Source organism: Salvelinus alpinus, chromosome 13, assembly GCF_045679555.1.
Source record: "Salvelinus alpinus chromosome 13, SLU_Salpinus.1, whole genome shotgun sequence".
NCBI classification, from domain to species: domain Eukaryota; kingdom Metazoa; phylum Chordata; class Actinopteri; order Salmoniformes; family Salmonidae; genus Salvelinus; species Salvelinus alpinus.
The window spans coordinates 5716414-5735495 of NC_092098.1; the positions used below are offsets into that span (position 1 = coordinate 5716414).

The window sequence follows — 19082 nt, forward strand, 5'->3', positions numbered from 1 at the left end:
CATGACCAGTCAAATGTATTTCCATCAATGAATAGGCTAAAAAGCATTATTTCGCAATGGGATTTTTTCTTCTGGCAAATTTCCCCCGGCCAAATTTATTTATCTGCTTTTCAACAAAAAAACTATCGGACAAAAGCCTAACGGAAACTACATTGTTTATAAATGCTGAAATTAAATATCGGTTTGGGTGTCAGGCGTGTCCTTATAGCCTTTTGCAGTTGAGGAGTCTGTAAATTTGTTAGTAGTCATCCTCAATAGCCTCCCTTTGGCGAGGAAACACATGCGTATCCTACCTGAATATTTTTTATATCTGCCGCACCCCATGTCGGAGGAGAAAAGCATGCACACATTTACTTATCATTTTATCTATAAAATGTATTGCCCAACTAACTTAATTTGTTTTGATCACTTTATACATTTCTTTTGGGATCTACCCCCTGTAAAAGTAATTTGCTTGATGCCACGTGAGTGGAAGACACGTGAGGAGCTTCTAATTTCATGCAAGCCATTTTCGTCCACGTTAACTCTTCTCCATTACCTTTGCCCTTTTTCAAAAGTAGGTGTAACGGATGTGAAATGGCTAGCTAGTTAGCGGGTACGCGCTAATAGCATTTCAATCGGTTACGTCACTTGCTCTGAGACCTGAAGTAGGGTTTCCCCTTGCTCTGCAAGGGCCGTGGCTTTTGTGGAGCGATGGGTAACGACGCTTCGTGGGTGTCAGTTGTTGATGTGTGCAGAGGGTCCCTGGTTCGCGCCCGTGTCGGGGCGAGGGGACGGTCTAAAGTTATACTGTTACATAGGCAAGAGAGGGTGGAGGAGAGATGATGCAGGAGTTGAGAAAATCTCATTTAGAAAATCCCAATGACTCTGACCTTGGCAGTTTTTGGACGGAGGAGGTGCGAAAATAAATTTAGAAATCCATGTTATTCAATTATTGCACCCACACTGCTCACGCCCGCCAATGAGCGTCTGCGATACCAAGGGCTAAAATAGAAGTCATTCCTATTTCTGACGCAGATCACGCTGAAAGTCCTGCCTCTCCCATCTCCTCATTGGTTTATAGAAGCAGGTACCCACGTGCCATCTCCTCATTGGTTATACCCATGTGGGTGATTGAAAGACGAACTGTTTTGCCAGTAGTCGGGGTAATACTATGAAAGTTTAGATGCGATCACCATATAAGTTCAACAATGAAAAAGCCTGGAAGGAGGAGAGATGACTAGAAACGATTCGGTTGGCCGTTTTATGTGTGGATTAATTTGTCGGAGTAGAGGTTCTTGTGCAGCTCAGGTAAAATAACAACTCAATGTTTATATCCCAGGACAAATTAGCTAGCAACAGCAAGCTAACTAAATAGGACAAATTAGCTAGCAAGTGCAAGTTAACTAGCTAAATTGCCATACATGTTTAATGCTTTTCGACCTGTCCCCAAATGAATGTCATTGGTTCAGAGTTTGTTTTGATATTTTAACCTGCGTGTCGTGATCGCGTTTGGTGTAGGGGGACAAAATACATTTATGCACAATGGCGCACGCGCACAGCCGGTTTGGGTTCTGTGTAATGGAGACTTCCAACGTTTGCCCTGAGAATCCTACCAGAGATGGAAAGAGTGGATTCCTGCATTGTGGCCGACCCATATATTGTGTTGGGCTGGGTAAAGGACAAACTGGGAATGATTACATCTGTGAAAGTTTCTAGGAGTGGAATTGTTTTGATTTTTTTTTGTGTATCCGCCTCCCAGAGGAAGCGGACGCTTCGAATCACGCAGCTTGGGGCTCAACCTGTGGTGTGCTTTACTTTCTGTAGCAGGGCGCCTCAAAAAGGGGTGATCAGGGGGGTAGCGTTGAGTGTAGAGGTGGATCAAATTAAAGGAAAATTCCTAGTGTTTGTGACGCCTGCCGTTTGATGAGACAATGGCGAGACAGAATACCCTGTCTGTCTTGTTGAGCTTTGACACAGAGTTTCTTCCTAATAAGGTAAGTTTGGGTTATAATTGCTATTCTGTGAGGGCCTATGTTCTGAACCCGCTTCAGTGCTTTAGGTGCCAAGGATTCGGACATGTTGCAGCAGTGTGTAGAAGGGCGATCCCACCATGTGAGAAATGTGTAGGGGGGAATAGTCAGAGGGAGTGTACAGTTGGGATAGAGAAAGCACTGTGTGTCAACGATGGGGGTGCCCATACAAGCTGGGTATCCAAAGTGCCCTGTGTGAGAGAGACAGGTTGAGATTGCCAGAGTTCGAGAGGGGCAGAAAGTTTCCTATTTTGAGGCAGTGAAGAGAGTAGAGGAGAGCCATGGGTGAGTGAGTCGACTGGGAGCCCCCAAGCGAGTAGGCCTGAAGAGAGAGAGCTAGAGAGGATGCGTTTTTGTAAGGTTGGATTTATTGCGTTTACAGCCATGGTAATCAACTGCACTGCACTGATAGAGTGGAAATCACAGAAGATAGATGTGGTAGTTGCTGCAGCAGAGAAACATTTGTGTGTGAGAGATTTTAGTCTAGAAGATCTACAGGAAGTTTTGAGAGAAGGGGTTCCATCCTTCCAGGTCGACGGTCTGGTGTAGGATAATTTAGGGCCAAGTAGTGGGATGGGGTGGTGGGTTTTTGGGGATAGTGTATAGGTGCAGGGTTAGTGTAATTTAAGTTTTTCCCATTCCCTTTTCCCTTTATTTTTTGGTTTTGTCATAATGTGGAATGCACATTCCGAACTGAGAAAGGCAGTAATACACCAAAAAGTGTCTAGTCTGGCGGAAATTCACAATAATAAGAAGAAGAAATTCCATTGGACAATGAATGAAGGAACGTACAACGCCCCACCCAGCATGCTGCATCACGCAATCCCTTCTCAAGGTCAGGGTATGAGTCGAAACCTGCTTATTTTTCAGTGGAGTATATTCACGAATGCCAAGGGAAGCCAGGCTTCCCCAAATAGTTGAGGAAGAAAAAAATATATATTTATCTTTCATCTCTCCGTGTTTTCATCATTTTCCTTCAATTCTCAAGGGGCTGAATGTATCTCACCGGAGAAAGTTTCAGAGCGAGCGAAACAGCGCCCCTCTGTCTCTGTAAGTGTAGTCTATCTATCTGATGCTGTCTGGTTAAAAAGAGTATGACATTGTTGCCGCCCATAGCTTTGAATGCAGGGGAAGTCAGCAAGCATTTGGCCTCCCTTGATAAAAAAAAAGTCTAAAATAATAGCCAATCAGTGTTGCGCTAAACTGAGTGAGCTCAACTGTGAATGGTCCTGGTGCACCAAAAATAAGTGTCAAGGGAAGCCAGTTTGGATTTGGCTTCACTCCTATCACATCACATTGAGAGCATAGAAACAACTTGAATTGTTGCATCTCGTTGTGTTGTTGTCCTAGCCAAAATTGTCCCTTTCCTAAATTAGCCATGGAAAGAGATGGGATTTGGACTAATGGTTTTACTTAATTCTCTGTACTGGCTAATGGTTATAATGGCGATTCTGATCCGAACATAAATGCATACACTGTGCCCCTGGCCTGAAAGGAGGAACGTTCAATATGTAGTTAGATGTAGAAGGCTAATGTTAACTAGCTAATGTTACCCATGACAGGAAGTTAGGCTAGCGAGCAAGCATTTTAGCCAGGTAGCCTAGAACAACAAAAAATTAAAGTGTGTACTGTATGACAGAGTCATAGACTGCTTCGTCAACATAAAAAAGAAGAGGATTGCATTGGTGTTTCTACCCAATAGGGTGAGTCAACATGTTTTTTCTACTTGCACGCACACACACACACAGAAATCAGAACCATGGACAGCCACATCATATTTAGCTTACATTGTTTGGACTAAATTGTTTTTGATATTTTGTTGTCATTGTATTAGGCTGGTGAAATAGTGCTGGAATAGAGCATGCAGCTCCTGTTTTCTTTGTGACTTGCGGTAACTCTCCTGGTTCTAATCAATAGTTATTTAGTAGTCAGAAAATGTCAGAAACATTAACTTGATTGACCATGCTGTAGGTCATGTAACGGTTTGTTACATTCAATATGCTTTGTGGACTTTACCTGACAGAGGTTGCTCTCCGGTGGCTGCAATGTCAAACAAGCCCAATGTCCATGCTAAAACGGGTTATAGCCATGAGTCCTCTATGTATATCTATCTATATGACTACAGGCACAACTCCCATAAATAGTTTTTTTCAAAGTTGTCGAAATGCGAAATCCGTCCACTTATATCAGTGTATTGGTAACAACCATTACGAAACTTCTATTCGATCAAATAAACCTCACGTAGCAAATTATCAATTACAATTTTTGTTGACCAAACTTGACACATTGACCTCCATACAAAAATGACTCACTTCGTGGCGTTATTTTCGTGGACAGATTTTGGGCGGAGTAAAGCTATATCTCGCTTCGCCTCTTCCTCTCTGGCGAAACCCACGTTTGAATGAGATGGCCTTGGATGCTGTGTCTCTAGCAACCTGTTATACGTAGCATCAAAGGTAAGTCAGAATGGAGAGTAGTGTTCTATATGAAGCTAAATAAATGTAGAGAACTTGAATGAACCCTTCCTTTAGCAGTATAGGTAGGTAGGTAGCTAGCTAGCTTACATCATCGCCGTAAATATGTAGCTACTGCTAAGCTAGCTACCGTTTGTCCTTACATTCGATGCATTGCCAGCTGTTAATGTTGTAGCTTGCTTAGCCAGACACCCGAGTCATTTTCACCATTCTTGTTCAGATCGCAAACTAACTTTTGAAATGCCAACATGATAGCCATAATGCACTGTACAACAGGAGTGAAAATATGGCTTATGGTGTCAGACTCGGCGCACGCGAGAGCGGTTTTCACAGTTAATACCGTATTCATTTATATACACAATCTATGGTTTCCACACCGGGCGGTGTGGTATGTGCTGAGCGTGACAGTCGCCTTCTCTGGCTCCTTGAACTTTCGCACCAGTTTCTGCTTCGAATGAAAAGTGATCACAGACTAGCAAATTGAGACTTGCATTGGAATTGTGAATGGACAGCTACTTAGAATTTATTAACTGTATTAGAGTTACATGTGAACAATAGAGGAACTGTGATTTACTGCCTCACTTGTCGTGGGAAAAACAACTACCAAGGTGAAATGGAGTGACATTTTTGTCAATGTTTATTAATTAAGGTGCGATATATACTGTAGCTCAAATAAGAATTTGTTCTTAACTGACTTGCCTAGTTATTTATCGTTTTTCTACTGTACCCATTGATCTTATTTCCCAGATTTTTTTTTTATGGTGAGTGATAACTGGTTTAACATGTAATAGTATCTTCGTCGTTTTTTTTGTACAGCGAGTATTTACTGTATATGGTTGTTTCACAGATTGGCATTGCAGTAGGAGCTGTACCATAATAAAGGAGGAACCCTTCAACAGGTAGTTCCAGATCTCCATCTCAATGGCCCCACACCCAGTGGTGCAGGCCATCATTGACCTCTCAGCTGGAGCTATAGGTAAAGTAACAGTTGCAAAGCACAGTTTTGGGGCTGCCCAAATTATTATTTTGTGTTTTTGCCCCTAATGGGGCAGAGAGAAAAACATGCGGTTTCATAGCTAATCTCATGCTATTTAAAAAAAAAAAAATGCTATGAGGCTGAGAGAAAATTTAGCTGTTTTAGAGCTCTGGGATTCTTTCAACTAGCTGGAACTCCATCGGACACGATAAAAGGCATTTAAATTGTAAAATTATTGTCCAACAAGTGTTTAAAGGCCTTGATTGTTTAATTCTAACATGAAATTATTCAAACTTAATATCCATTATTGCCCGTTTTCTTGAATGTTAAGCACTTTTTTGGAGTGTTTGAAATTGGGAACCTTTGCTCTGGACAAGGACATTTCCAGGCATAGAGCTGACATGGGAATAACATAATATTGAAAGTATATAGAAAATTCCAAAACAATTTATTTCTTATAAAATTCCCCTAAATATACATTTTTAAACTCAAATAATGCAAAACAATTACATTCTACTATTGAAAAATAAGTTTCCCTGCTGGAGAAGGACTGTTTTAAGAATCCCTGAGCTAATTTCCTGCTATTGCAAACATTTTGACATGAGGTGTTCCAGGTTTAGAGCTAATTTCCTGTCATCCCAAACCATTTTTGTCCACGTTCAAAGCTCGTGGGCCCCCGCCTTGTGAGGGCTGCAGGGGTGTGTGCTACGCCAGTGTAAAGTAACAACATTATACTGTAACATCAATATGAATATCCTAGTCCCAGGTCTGTTTGGGCTGTATGGCCAATAAAGAAGAATGTTGGGGTCCCTTTGAATAAAACGCATCACACACTTAAAAAAAGAAAGGGAAAACTCTGTGCACAGCAGTGTGTCTAGTTCGGGGTGCTGGTTTGGCACAAACAACTAGTTATTTGATATAAAAAATAAAAAAGCTTTTGTATGAAAACTAGCCTAGTTTATAAAAGGAAGTAAGAGAACCACACACGAGAAAAGACAGATGACGTGACCTTTGTTCTATTTATGAATTTTTTTATTTTGCAGTGCAGCAGTGATAAACACATGCAAAATAAGAAATAAACTAAAGTCAACGTTTGTTGCCTGTCTTTTTAAAGGGAAAATCTGCAGTTACTATTCATTTTTACTTAAATTTATATTTACCCATTGATTCTTGAAGAATGTAACTTATAAATGCCTCACGAGCTTAGTTCAACTGTCGTACCCCGTCATAACCCCAGAAATAAACTTGTTTTACTCCACTGTTTGTAAACAAACACCGTATATAGCCTCAAAACAGGATTAAAAATATAATTTTGATATCATGGATGGTCAGTCCTTGCATCCATAGCCTCATCCCTCAGGTTTGTTATTGTTTCCACTGCGGCTTGCCCCGTTTTAAGTGTTTGGTTTTTGAATACTTATCACACACTGTTGCAAACCCTTATTACTTACACTTATTTGCACACCAGTGGTCTGGATGGCCAAGATGGAGATTAAATATCTCGACATTTGACTATTTGTGTAACTACATCTGAGTAAATGTTCTTCAGAGCTTTGACCTACTAACTATTGTAATGTAATAGCAGTAGCAACGCTAAAAGGTGTCCATTGTTCAGAGTCCTCACCTGATCTAGCAGGACACTGAGTGCTGACTATTGCCTTCCCCCAGCCTGGCCCTTTGTGTTTCCAATGGCTGTGATCACTGTCACACAGACACTATCACAAAGCTCACTCTACAGATCCTTATCTCTGTGTAAAATGTGGGGGAGGGTAAGCGCTGAATCAGGACGAGTGGTGTATTTTTACAGCAATTACAACACTCGTAAGATACACCACTAAAGAAGTAAGATTTCCTTGTAACTATGCATGATGAAAGATGACCCACACTTCTCTTTGTAATCATAAGGTTCAGGTTTTGTGTCACTGGCTTAAGTAGCCTGGTCCCAGATCTAATTGTGCTGTCTTGTCAACTCCCATGGTCATAATGTGTGATGGCTCCTTTTAACTGTCCCCACTCCACACCCATCCCCTACCCAGGAGGTACAGCGTGTGTGCTGAGCGGTCAGCCCCTGGACACAGCCAAGGTGAAGATGCAGACTTTTCCCTCCTTGTACCGAGGCTTTGTCCACTGCTTCTCCTCCATATACAAGTATGTAGCTTTGTCTGAGGCTCCTGCCCTATGGGACATTCTGTCTATCTCCTGTTTCTGTAGCATGAGGCAGCTTAATGTATAAGTACACCCCCTGGACAGGACGCTAGTCTATCACAGGTCCACGTTAAAGTACAGTGCATTTGGAAAGTATTCAGACCCCTTGACTTTTTCAACATTTTATGTTACAGCCTTATGTTACAGCCAATCTATTCTAAAATAGATTTTTTTTTAAAGTCCTCATCAATCTACACGCAATAACACAATGACAGCAAAAACATTTTTTTTTTTTTATCACCAAAATCTTAAACATACCTTATTTACATAAGTATTCATACCCTATGCTATGAGACTCGAAATTGTGTTCAGGTGTATCCTGTTCCCATTGATCATCCTTGATGTTTCTTCAATTTTATTGGAGTCCATCTGTTGTAAATTCAATTGATTGGACTTGATTTGGAAAGGTACCCCACCTAACGTCCCACAATTGACGGTGCATGTCAGAGCAAAAACCAAGCCAAAAACCAAGCCATGAGGTTCAAGGAATTGTCCATAGAGCTCTGAGACAGGATTGTATCGGAACAGATCTGGGATAAGGTACCAAAACGTTTCTGCAGCATTGAAGGTTCCCAAGAACACATTGGCCTCCATCCATTCTTAAATGGAAGAAGTTTGGAACCATCAAGACTCTTCCTAGAGCTGGCCACCCGGCCAAACTGAGCAATCGGGGGAGAAGGGCCTTGGTCAGGGAGGTGACCAAGAACCCAATGGTCACTCTGACAGAGCTCCCGAGTTCCTCTGTGGAGATGGGAGATCCTTCCAGACGGACAACCATCTCTGCAGCACTTCACCAATCAGGCCTTTATGGTAGAGTGGCCAGACAGTACTCAGTACATTTGGGGAGTTTCTCCCTTCTCTGCAGATCCCCTTAAGCTCTGTCAGGTTGGATGGGAAGCATCGCTGCACAGCTATTTTAAGGGCTCTCCAGAGATGTTAGATCGTGTTCAAGTCCGGGCTCTGGCTGGGCCACTCAAGGACATTCAGAGACTTGTCCCGAAGCCACTCCTGCGTTGTCATGGCTGTGTGCTTAGGGTCGATGTCCTGTTGGAAGGTGAGGTCCTGAGCGATCTGTGTCGTGGAAAATCGGTTCAAACCATAACACTTACAAGAACTTGTAAATTCAAATAGACTTTTAATACAATGTATCACAAGCCGGAACGATCCGCGGATCCCACCCCTTCCCAGAGCACTGGCTCTCTCTTTATACATACACACACACACACACACACACACACACATGAGATCATGACATACTTAATTCAATTACTTCTCCTAGGTCATATGCCATCATTATCCTTCCTTTCAGGCTTCCTGCTTGTTTACGCCCAATAACGCCTGTATCCGCTCTTGATTAGATTATAATGGATGCAGGACCCTCTTGTCTCCTAAAATTAATATATATCTATCTTACCCTAAGCACTTATGGCCTTTACCCTCCATTTTATCTTCATAATGGTGTCCTGGTCTTTCCATAAATGTACTGTAAAGCACGTATGACTTGGGCCATCTGTTAATCTTTGGTTTCCTGTATTTACCAGAATGGCAAATGCACTCACGCGTTCCCTTCTCCTTCTCCTCCTTGCTAAATAGTGTGATATGTTTTTTATATGTCTAAGCATTTACTCCTACATCTGGAGCAGGTTTTCATCAAGGATCGCTCTGTACTTTGCTTCATTAATCTTTCCTTCGATCCTGACTAGTCTCCCTGCCGCTGAAAAGCATCCTCACAGCATGATGCTGTCACCACCATGCTTCACCATAAGGATGGTGCCAGGTTTCTTCCAGACGTGACTCTTGGCATTCAGGCCAAAGAGTTCAATATTGGTTTCATCAGACCAGAGAATCTTGTTTCTCATGGATAGTCCTTTTGGTTCCTTTTGGCAAACTCCAATTGGGCTGTCATGTGCCTTTTACTGAGAAGTGACTTCTGTCTGGCCACTCTACCATAAAGGCCGGATTGGTGGAGTGCTGCAGAGATGGTTGTCCTTCAGTAAGGTTTTCCTATCTCCACTGAGGAATTCTGGAGCTCTGTCAGAATGACCATCGGGTTTTTGGTCACCTCCCTGACCAAGGCCCTTCTCCCCCGATTGCTCAGTTTGGCCGGATGGCCAGCTATAATAAGCGTCTTGGGGGTTCCAAACTTCTTCAGTTTAAGAATGATGGAGGCTACTGTGTTCTTGGGGATCTTCAATGCTGCATACTTTTTTTTTTGGTACCCTTCCCCAGATCTGTGCCTCGACACAATCCTTTCTCGGAGCTCTACGGAAAATTCCTTGAACCTCATGGCTTGGTTTTTGCTCTGAAATTCACTGTCAACTGTGGGACCTTATATAGACAGGTGTGTCCCTTTCCAAATTCTGTCCAATCAATTGAATTTACCACAGGTGGACTCCAATCAAGTTGTAGAAACATCTCAAGGATGACCAATGGAAACAGGATGCACCTGAACTCGATTTCGAGTCTCATAGCAAAGGGTCTGAATACTTATGTAAATAAGGTAGGTCTGTTATTTTTAATAAATTTGCAAAAAGGTATAACCTGTTTTTGCTTTCTTATTATAGGGTATTGTGTGTAGATTGATGAAAAAAATACCCTTATCCATTTTATAGTAACAACGTAACGGCTGTAATGTAACAACGTGGAAAAAGTCAAGGGGTCTGAATACTTTCCGAATGCACTGATGTAATGTATTTTGACTAATATGGATGACATCAAGTATTTTGTCTGCCTGTGGTTGTTTTATAATGTTGTAAACTATTGTAAACAATATCTTGTAAATTGTTCTAATCTTGTGGAGTGACACTTTAATAAACTACTCTAAACTGTACAGACAGGTGGGTCTCCGAGGGCTCTACCAGGGTACCAGCCCAGCCCTGATGGCTAACATCGCTGAGAATTCTGTCCTCTTCATGAGCTACGGATTCTGCCAGGAGGTGGTTCGCACAATGGCAGGACTGGGAACTGAGGCTCCACTCAGGTAAGGAAAGATACTGGGATGTAGGCCTAATTAATGCTCGCTCTCTTTCAGTAGTAGGCATACCATCTCCTACTGTATGTTCTCTCTTTCTCTATATGTCTCTGTCTTTCAGTGACATGCAAAAAGCAAGTGCTGGGTCTGTAGCATCCATCTTCTCCTCTCTGGTCCTGTGCCCCACTGAGCTGGTCAAGTGTCGTCTTCAAGCCATGTACGAGATGGAAGCGTCTGGCAAGATCGCAAAGGGCCAACAGTGAGTGTTTAAAGGCCCAGTGCAGTCCACATTTTTCCTGTGTTTTGTATCATATTGTATAACAGCTGATGAAACTAACACTGTAAAAGTGTAATTACAGTGTTATTTCCTGATAGTTGCTGGACCTTCTAATCAGCAGATTTTGCATGAGTGGAGCTTCGACAGGTGGTAAATTAGTTAATGTTAGAGGTCGACCGATTAATCGATTTAATTAGGGCCGATTTCAAGTTTTCATAACAACCGGTAATCGGCATTTTTGGACGCCGATTACATTGCATTCCACGAGGAGACTGCGTGGCAGGCTGACCACCTGTTACGCGAGTGCAGCAAGGAGCCAAGGTAATCTTAACATAATCACTAGTTAAAACCTCTCTGGGATTACGTCCCACCTCGACAACAGCCAGTGAAATTGCAGGGCGCCAAATTCAAACAAATCTCATAATTAAAATTCCTCAAACATACAAGTATTATACACCATTTTAAAGATAAACCTCTTGTTAATCCAACCACCGTGTCCGATTTCAAAAAGGCTTTACACGGAAAGCACACCATGCGATTATGTTAGGACAGCGCCTAGCCACAAATAACCATACAGACATTTTCCAGCCAAGGAGAGGACTCACAAAAGTCAGAAATAGCGATTAAATTAATCACTAACCTTTGATCTTCATCTGGTGGCACTCCCAGGACTCAAATGTTACACAATAAATGTTTGTTTTGTTCAATAAAGTCCCTCTATGTCCAAATACCTCTGTTTTGTTCGCGCGTTTAGTTCAGTAATCCAAAGGCACAAAGCGTGCTCACAACATCCAGACAAAAAGTCAAAAAAGTTCCATTAAAGTTCGTAGAAACATGTCAAACGATGTTTATAATCAATCCTTAGGATCTTTTTATCATAAATATTCAATAATATTTCAACCGGACAATGCCGTTTTCATTAGAAAGGAAAGAGAACGAACGGCGCTCTCACGGCCATGCGCGATAAACACCTCATGGCTTTCAGCTGAGCCACTTGCTCTGAGTAGTCTTATTCTCTCCCCTTTCACAATAGAAGCCTGAAACAACTTCTAAAGACTGTTGACATCTACTGGAAGCCTTAGGAAGTGCAATCTGACCACAGACACTGGATACTGGATAGGCATTCACTTAAACTACAAACCTTAGAATTCCCACTTCTTGGTTGGATTTTTCTCAGGTTTTCGCCTGCCATATGAGTTCTGTTATACTCACAGACATTATTTTTGGAAACTTTAGAGTGTTTTCTATCCAAATCTACCAATTATATGCATATCCTAGCTTCTGGGCCTGAGTAACAGGCAGTTTACTCTGGGCACGCTTTTCATCCAAACTTCCCAAATGCTGCCGCCTATCCCAAAGAAGTTAACTACACGTGGTTGATGATATTACTAGGTTAACTAGCTTGTCCTGCGTTGCATATAATCAATGCAGTGCCTGTTAATTTATCATTGAATCACAGCCTACTTCGCCAAACGGGTGATGTTTTAACAAAAGCGCATTTGCGAAAAAGCACAATCGTTGCACGAATGTACCTAATCGTAAACATCAATGTCTTTCTTAAAATCAATACACAGAAGTACACTGCTCAAAAAAATAAAGGGAATACTAAAATAACACATCCTAGATCTGAATGAATGAAATATTCTTATTAAATACTTTTTTCTTTACATAGTTGAATGTGCTGACAACAAAATCACACAAAAATGATCAATGGAAATCAAATTTATCAACCCATGGAGGTCTGGTTTTGGAGTCACACTCAAAATTAAAGTGGAAAACCACACTACAGGCTGATCCAACTGTGATGTAATGTCTTTAAAACAAGTAAAAATGAGGCTCAGTAGTGTGTGTAGACTCCACGTGCCTGTATGACCTCCCTACAACGCCTGGGCATGCTCCTGATGAGGTGGCGGATGGTCTCCTGAGGGATCTCCTCCCAGACCTGGACTAAAGCATCCGCCAACTCCTGGACAGTCTGTGGTGCAACGTGGCATTGGTGGATGGAGCGAGACATGATGTCCCAGATGTGCTCAATTGGATTCAGGTCTGGGGAACGGGCGGGCCAGTCCATAGCATCAATGCCTTCCTCTTGCAGGAACTGCTGACACACTCCAGCCACATGAGGTCTAGCATTGTCTTGCATTAGGAGGAACCCAGGGCCAACCGCACCAGCATATGGTCTCACAAGGGTTCTGAGGATCTCATCTCGGTACCTAATGGCAGTCAGGCTACCTCTGGCGAGCACATGGAGGGCTGTGCGGCCCCCCAAAAAATGCCACCCCACACCATGACTGACCCACCGCCAAATCGGTCATGCTGGAGGATGTTGCCGGCAGCAGAACGTTCTCCACGGCGTCTCCAGACTCTGTCACGTGCTCAGTGTGAACCTGCTTTCATCTGTGAAGACCACAGGGCGCCAGTGGCGAATTTGCCAATCTTGGTGTTCTCTGGCAAATGCCAAACGTCCTGCACGGTGTTGGGCTGTAAGCACAACCTCCACCTGTGGACGTCGGGCCCTCATACCACCCTCATGGAGTCTGTTTCTGATCGTTTGAGCAGACACATGCACATTTGTGGCCTGCTGGAGGTCATTTTGCAGGGCTCTAGCAGTGCTCCTCCTTGCACAAAGGCGGAGGTAGCGGTCCTGCTGCTGGGTTGTTGGCCTCCTCTACGTCTCCTGATGTACTGGCCTGTCTCCTGGTAGCGCCTCCATGCTCTGGACACTACGCTGACAGACACAGCAAACCTTCTTGCCACAGCTCGCATTGATTTGCCATCCTGGATGAGCTGCACTACCTGAGCCACTTGTGTGGGTTGTAGACTCCGTCTCATGCTACCACTAGAGTGAGAGCACCGCCAGCATTCAAAAGTGACCAAAACATCAGCCAGGAAGCATAGGAACTGAGAAGTGGTCTGTGGTCACCACCTGCAGAACCACTACTTTATTGGGGGTGTCTTGCTAATTGCCTATAATTTCCACCTGTTGTCTATTCCATTTGCACAACAGCATGTGAAATTTATTGTCAATCAGTGTTGCTTCCTAAGTGGACAGTTTGATTTCACAGAAGTGTGATTGACTTGGAGTTACATTGTGTTGTTTAAGTGTTCCCTTTATTTTTTTGAGCAGTGTATTTTTTTTAAACCTGCATATTTAGTTAAAAGAAATGTATGTTAGCAGACAATATTAACCAGGGAAATTGTGTCACTTCTCTTATGTTCATTGCACACAGAGTCAGGGTATATGCAACAGTTTGGGCCGCCTGGCTTGTTGCAAACTAATTTGCCAGAATTGTATATAATTATGACATAACATTGAAGGTTATGCAATGTAACAGCAATATTTAGACTTATGGATGCCACCCGTTCGATAAAATACGTAACGGTTCCGTATTTCACTGAAAGAATAAACGTTTTGTTTTCGAAATGATAGTTTCCGGATTTGACCATATTAATGACCTAAGGCTCGTATTTCTTTGTTTATTATAATTAAGTCTATGATTTGATAGAGCAGTCTGACTGAGCGGTGGTAGGCAGCAATACGCTCGTAAGCATTCATATATATATACTGCGTTTGCCAGCAGCTCTTAGCAATGCTTGATCACAGCGTTGTTTATGACTTCAAGCCTATCAACTCCTGAGATTAGGCTGGTAATACTGAAGTGCCTATAAGAACATCCAATAGTCAAAGGTATATGAAATCCAAATGGTATAGAGAGAAATAGTTGACGTGTCATAATAACTACAACCTAAAACTTCTTAACTGGGAATATTGAACCACCAGCTTTCATATGTTCTGATCAAGGACCTTGAACGTTAGCTTTTTTACATGACACATATTGCGATTTACTTCTCCAACACTGTTTTTGTATAATTTAAACCAATTTGAGCATGTTTCATTATTTATTTGAGACTAAATAGATTTTATTTATGTATTATATTAAGTTAAAAATAAGTGCTCAATGTTCATTCAGTATTGTTGTAATTGTCATTATTACAAATATATATATCGGCTTTTTTTGGTCCTCCAATAATCGGTATTGACAAATCATAATCGGCCGACTTCTAGTTAATAGACCAATAACAGAGTTCCAAACCTCTCTGCCGATGGGCGAGATCGTTTCGCATCACCTAGTGCTTCGAGAGGGCAGGGTTCGCACATTTTAGACCTTTCCATTGGTCCTAAAGTGAAATCTCTACCCACCCGGGGCATTGAGCTATGCGATGTAATGCAAAACAAACTCGCTCAGTAACAGCTAGTTTTCAGTTTTCCCCTCCCCGCTCAGACCACTCCAAGGCAGTCCTAGCAAAAATCTTGCTTGACTTTTTTTCTTTTTGACCATATTAATGGAAAACCATTACAGTAAGTTACTTAGTTGTTACCCAGAAATTATTTTATATTGATGTAAAAAACGGCTGCGTTGGCCCTTTTTTAAAAGGATAGTCACATAATTGCTTACATTTTTCACTTAAGTTTTGCTATTTTAAAACCATTTTTTATTTTTTCTGTTTTGTTTTGAGGGCTTCCAAGGTTGTGTAAACTATTGTTACACAATGGCCATGTTTTGATTTTCATATTACCTCTTATAAAATAGCTTTTCTACCTCTGAACTGGAGGAGTGGTCCGGTGTGGTTGAGTTTGTAAAAGTGTAGCACTAACAGTGCCAAGGTTGTTGGTTCAATTCCCGCAGGGATTTTTTAAGTATGCACTCACTGTTCTGTAAGTCACTTTCCATAAAAGCGACTGCTAAATGGCATATACGAAGTGTATAAACTTCCCATGTTCTCTCTCTCTTTGTCTGCCTGCAGCACGGTGTGGTCGGTGGTGAAGTCAGTGATGAAGCAAAATGGTCCTACGGGGTTCTTCACAGGCCTGACCACAACCATCGCCAGAGAGGTGCCTGGGTACTTCTGCTTCTTCGGGGCCTACGAGCTCTGCCGAACCACGTTCGCTGACAACATGAAGTGCAGCAAGGAGGACATAGGTACTGTAGTGCTACTTCACTATTAAGGGATGGCAGGTAGCCTAGATGTTAGAGTCCTGGGCCTTCCCGAGGGGATGGGATGAAGGAGAATGCTTTTAAAGATGAATTGTGTAGCAATATACTTGATTGGGATTCCTTTTGGGATTATGTCGGAATTGGCCGATGTAAAGCAATCACCTTTTGTGCCAAACTCTTCCAAAACATTCAACCTAATTTGGTTAGTCTCCTGTGTTCCTGATGACTTGTGGCTATGTCTATGTTACAGGAGTGGCCCCTATTGTGTTCAGTGGGGGTTTCGGGGGTGCATGCCTGTGGCTGGTGGTCTACCCCTTTGACTGTGTCAAGTCTCGTATCCAGGTCATGTCAATGATGGGGCGCCAGGAAGGTTTCTTCAAGACCATGATGACCATCATGAGGACGGAAGGTAAGCGCTGTGTGGGATGTTTTATGGTTTTGAGCAACATTTTTAAACATGAATTGTAAAGATATTCCTATCTTCAAACATTATAGATAATTGATTCCCCCCCCAAAAAAATTGTTTGGGTTTGAGATACAGATGTATAATTTGTTCTCGCTGCATGTGATGTGCTTGTGGGTGAGCAGTACCAGAGCAGTTGTTGAGCGATCGACCAAGCCAACATTCTGACTTTGTAAAAATCCGCTCTGTGCTTCAAGCAAGATGCATCACTCCTCTTACACGCTTTGTTGAGGACAATAGGAAATATGATCCTTTCTTGTCTTCCCCTTTTGTTTAGGTGTAAGGGCGCTCTATTCTGGTTTGACTCCCACCATGATCCGCACGTTCCCCGCCAACGGAGCCCTGTTCCTGGGGTACGAGGCCAGCCGTAAGTTCATGATGAAACAGTTTGACAGCTGACCTGGTCCTCCTCCGACAACGATGTCCCCCATCTCTTTTTTTGCCTTGTCATTTGTTCTGGTTAACCCTACTACGTTGTGTCGTTAACCTCCTACAACACTCCGAACTGGTTGAAATGACCTGATTTCAATGAGTTCTGGTTGTAAGTGGGTTGAGCTTTGCCCGCTGGGTTGGCCTTGGAACCCACACTCCTCAGAGTGAAGCATTGTGGCTAATATTATGTTTTTAGATACTTGACTTGAGTGTACAAAACATTAGGAACCTAATATTGAGTTGCATCCCCTTTTGCACAGAACAGCCTCAATTCGTTAGGGAATGCACTCTACAAGGTGTCAAAGCGTTCCACAGGGATGCTGGCCCATGTTGACTCCAATGCTTCCCACCGATGTGTCAATTGGCTGGATGTCCTTTGGGTGGTGGACCATTCTTGATACACACAGGAAACTGTTGCGCATGAAAAACCCAGCAGCATTGCCGTTCCTGACACACTTCAACCGGTGCGCCTGTCACCTACTACAGTACCATTCCCTGCTCAAAGGCACTTAAATCTTCTCTGAATGGCACACATACACAATCCATGTCTCTATTGTCTCAAGGCTTAAAAATCCTTTAACCTGTCTCCTCCCCTTCGTCTACACTGATTGAAGTTGATTTAACAGGTGACATCAATAAGGGATTATAGACTGACTGGGTGAATCCAGTTGAAAACTATGTCATGGACCTAATTCTTTGTACACTCGGTGTAAGGTCTGGAAGTGGAGTATTAGTGTTTGAATTTTTTATTTTACAGTATTAATAAAATACATGTTACTTTATAAAGCCCTTTTTACATTAGCATTTGTCTGTGGTACGTCAGAGCAGAATCTCAGAATAGTCCTAATCTATTTCTTAATCTGCAAGAAGGGTATACTACAAAGCAGAATCAAGGAGTTAGACGGTTAACTTGGTTATATATTCTGGAAAAAATATTTTATATTTTAAAGAAATAAGCTTGAAATGGGCATGGTCTAATTGACTCCACAAACCAAAACGCATATCTAAGTTTAGCTTTCTTAATGAATCAGAAAATTATTAGTTATTTCTCTGTTTATCAAAGTTAGCTGGCTAATGCATTGATCCTGCCTTGTAGCGTACCCCTTTGTAGCATACCCCTGAGTTGTTACTGTTCTTTTGTGGTCTTGTCTGTCTACTGCAGAAGGGTAGTGCATATACACAGCCAACCATTATTTTCCTCCTATTCTCAACACTCCACTAGAGTGGACTTGACCCGAGGGTTATACTACAAAGCGGGCTCAACGAATTAGCCGGCTAACTTTGATAAACAACCAGAAATAACTATTGATTTTCTGATTTCATTAAGAAAGATGTGATTTTGGTTGTTGAGTCAATTAGACCGTGCCATTTCAAGCTTATCCTTCAAAAAAAAAATACAAAGTTATTTCAGAATATTTAGGCAATTAAGCTGGGTAACTCATTGATCCTTTGTTGTATACCCCTCTGGCTTACTTGTCATAGTGCTGGTACACTTTTGAGAAGGGCACTGTAATAGTACTGTATTTTCCAGCCATTCCAAGAAAACAGCACTCGGTATTTAAATGCACTTCTTCAATACTGCAGCCGGATTGCCTTCATGCCAAGTTCCTTGAAATGTAACTACATTATTCAAATGTTCAGTGTTTTTCTGTCCTTTTGTTAGTAATTAATATTGGTAACGCTTAACATTCAGTCGCTCTTATACCTGTGTAATAATGCTGAAATGATTATAGTAACAACATTGTACAAACATGTTATACGTCAGTAACTGTGTTTATAATTGATTTGAGCAGTTTTGTAATTACATAGGGGAGTGTTACCCTGTTGTTTGTCTATTAACCACTATTCTTCCCCTTTTTTTGTCATGTACTGTAATGTTATATTGTGATGTGAAAGACCATGAAATTCTCAGCTTCAAGCAACACAGACTAAGTATCATATCCAAACTGCCAATTGCAATGATCTGCAGGAGGTATCATTCCGTTGTCAAATATTCCTTAATCAAGCCTTTAACTTTAGACATTTTAAATATGCAATATTTATTTAAAATAAAGATGCATATTATTTTATTCATGTCCAGGAAATTATCAGGACCGAGTAGCCTATTATATTCTCCTACTGTAAAGAGTAGAATAATACTGTATAGAGTAAAGAATACTAACTGTATATGTTGGGGGAAATTAGTTTTTGTATTGTAATTACATGACTTGCATTAAAAGTGTCACTGCAGGACAAAGATGTGGGACATCTCATGGGCTGCATTCAGTACTTCACA

At 41.9% G+C, this 19082-nt stretch overlaps 1 protein-coding gene across 2 annotated transcripts; it reads left to right on the forward strand.

Moving 5' to 3' along the window:
- Positions 1 to 4341: 4341 nt before the first annotated feature.
- On the forward strand, positions 4342 to 19082 carry slc25a15b (solute carrier family 25 member 15b). 2 transcript variants are annotated; one of them, XM_071337541.1, is made up of 8 exons: positions 4342 to 4468; positions 5334 to 5462; positions 7499 to 7610; positions 10501 to 10647; positions 10760 to 10897; positions 15722 to 15897; positions 16163 to 16321; positions 16653 to 19082. In XM_071337541.1, the coding sequence occupies exons 2-8, from the start codon at positions 5408 to 5410 to the stop codon at positions 16772 to 16774; spliced, it is 909 nt and encodes a 302-aa protein (XP_071193642.1). In that variant the 5' UTR covers positions 4342 to 4468; positions 5334 to 5407; the 3' UTR covers positions 16775 to 19082. The 2 variants fall into 2 exon arrangements, with proteins under 2 accessions (XP_071193642.1, XP_071193643.1); XM_071337542.1 differs by having other exon boundaries at positions 16255 to 16321.

Excerpts from the sequence above, each read along its gene's own strand:
- slc25a15b (XM_071337541.1), top strand. The coding sequence starts at position 5,408 with ATGGCCCCACACCCAGTGGTGCAGGCCATCATTGACCTCTCAGCTGGA. Across the intron at positions 15,898-16,162 it reads GTGCAGCAAGGAGGACATAG|GAGTGGCCCCTATTGTGTTC; the intron begins GTACTGTAGTGC and ends TCTATGTTACAG. Across the intron at positions 16,322-16,652 it reads GACCATCATGAGGACGGAAG|GTGTAAGGGCGCTCTATTCT; the intron begins GTAAGCGCTGTG and ends CCTTTTGTTTAG.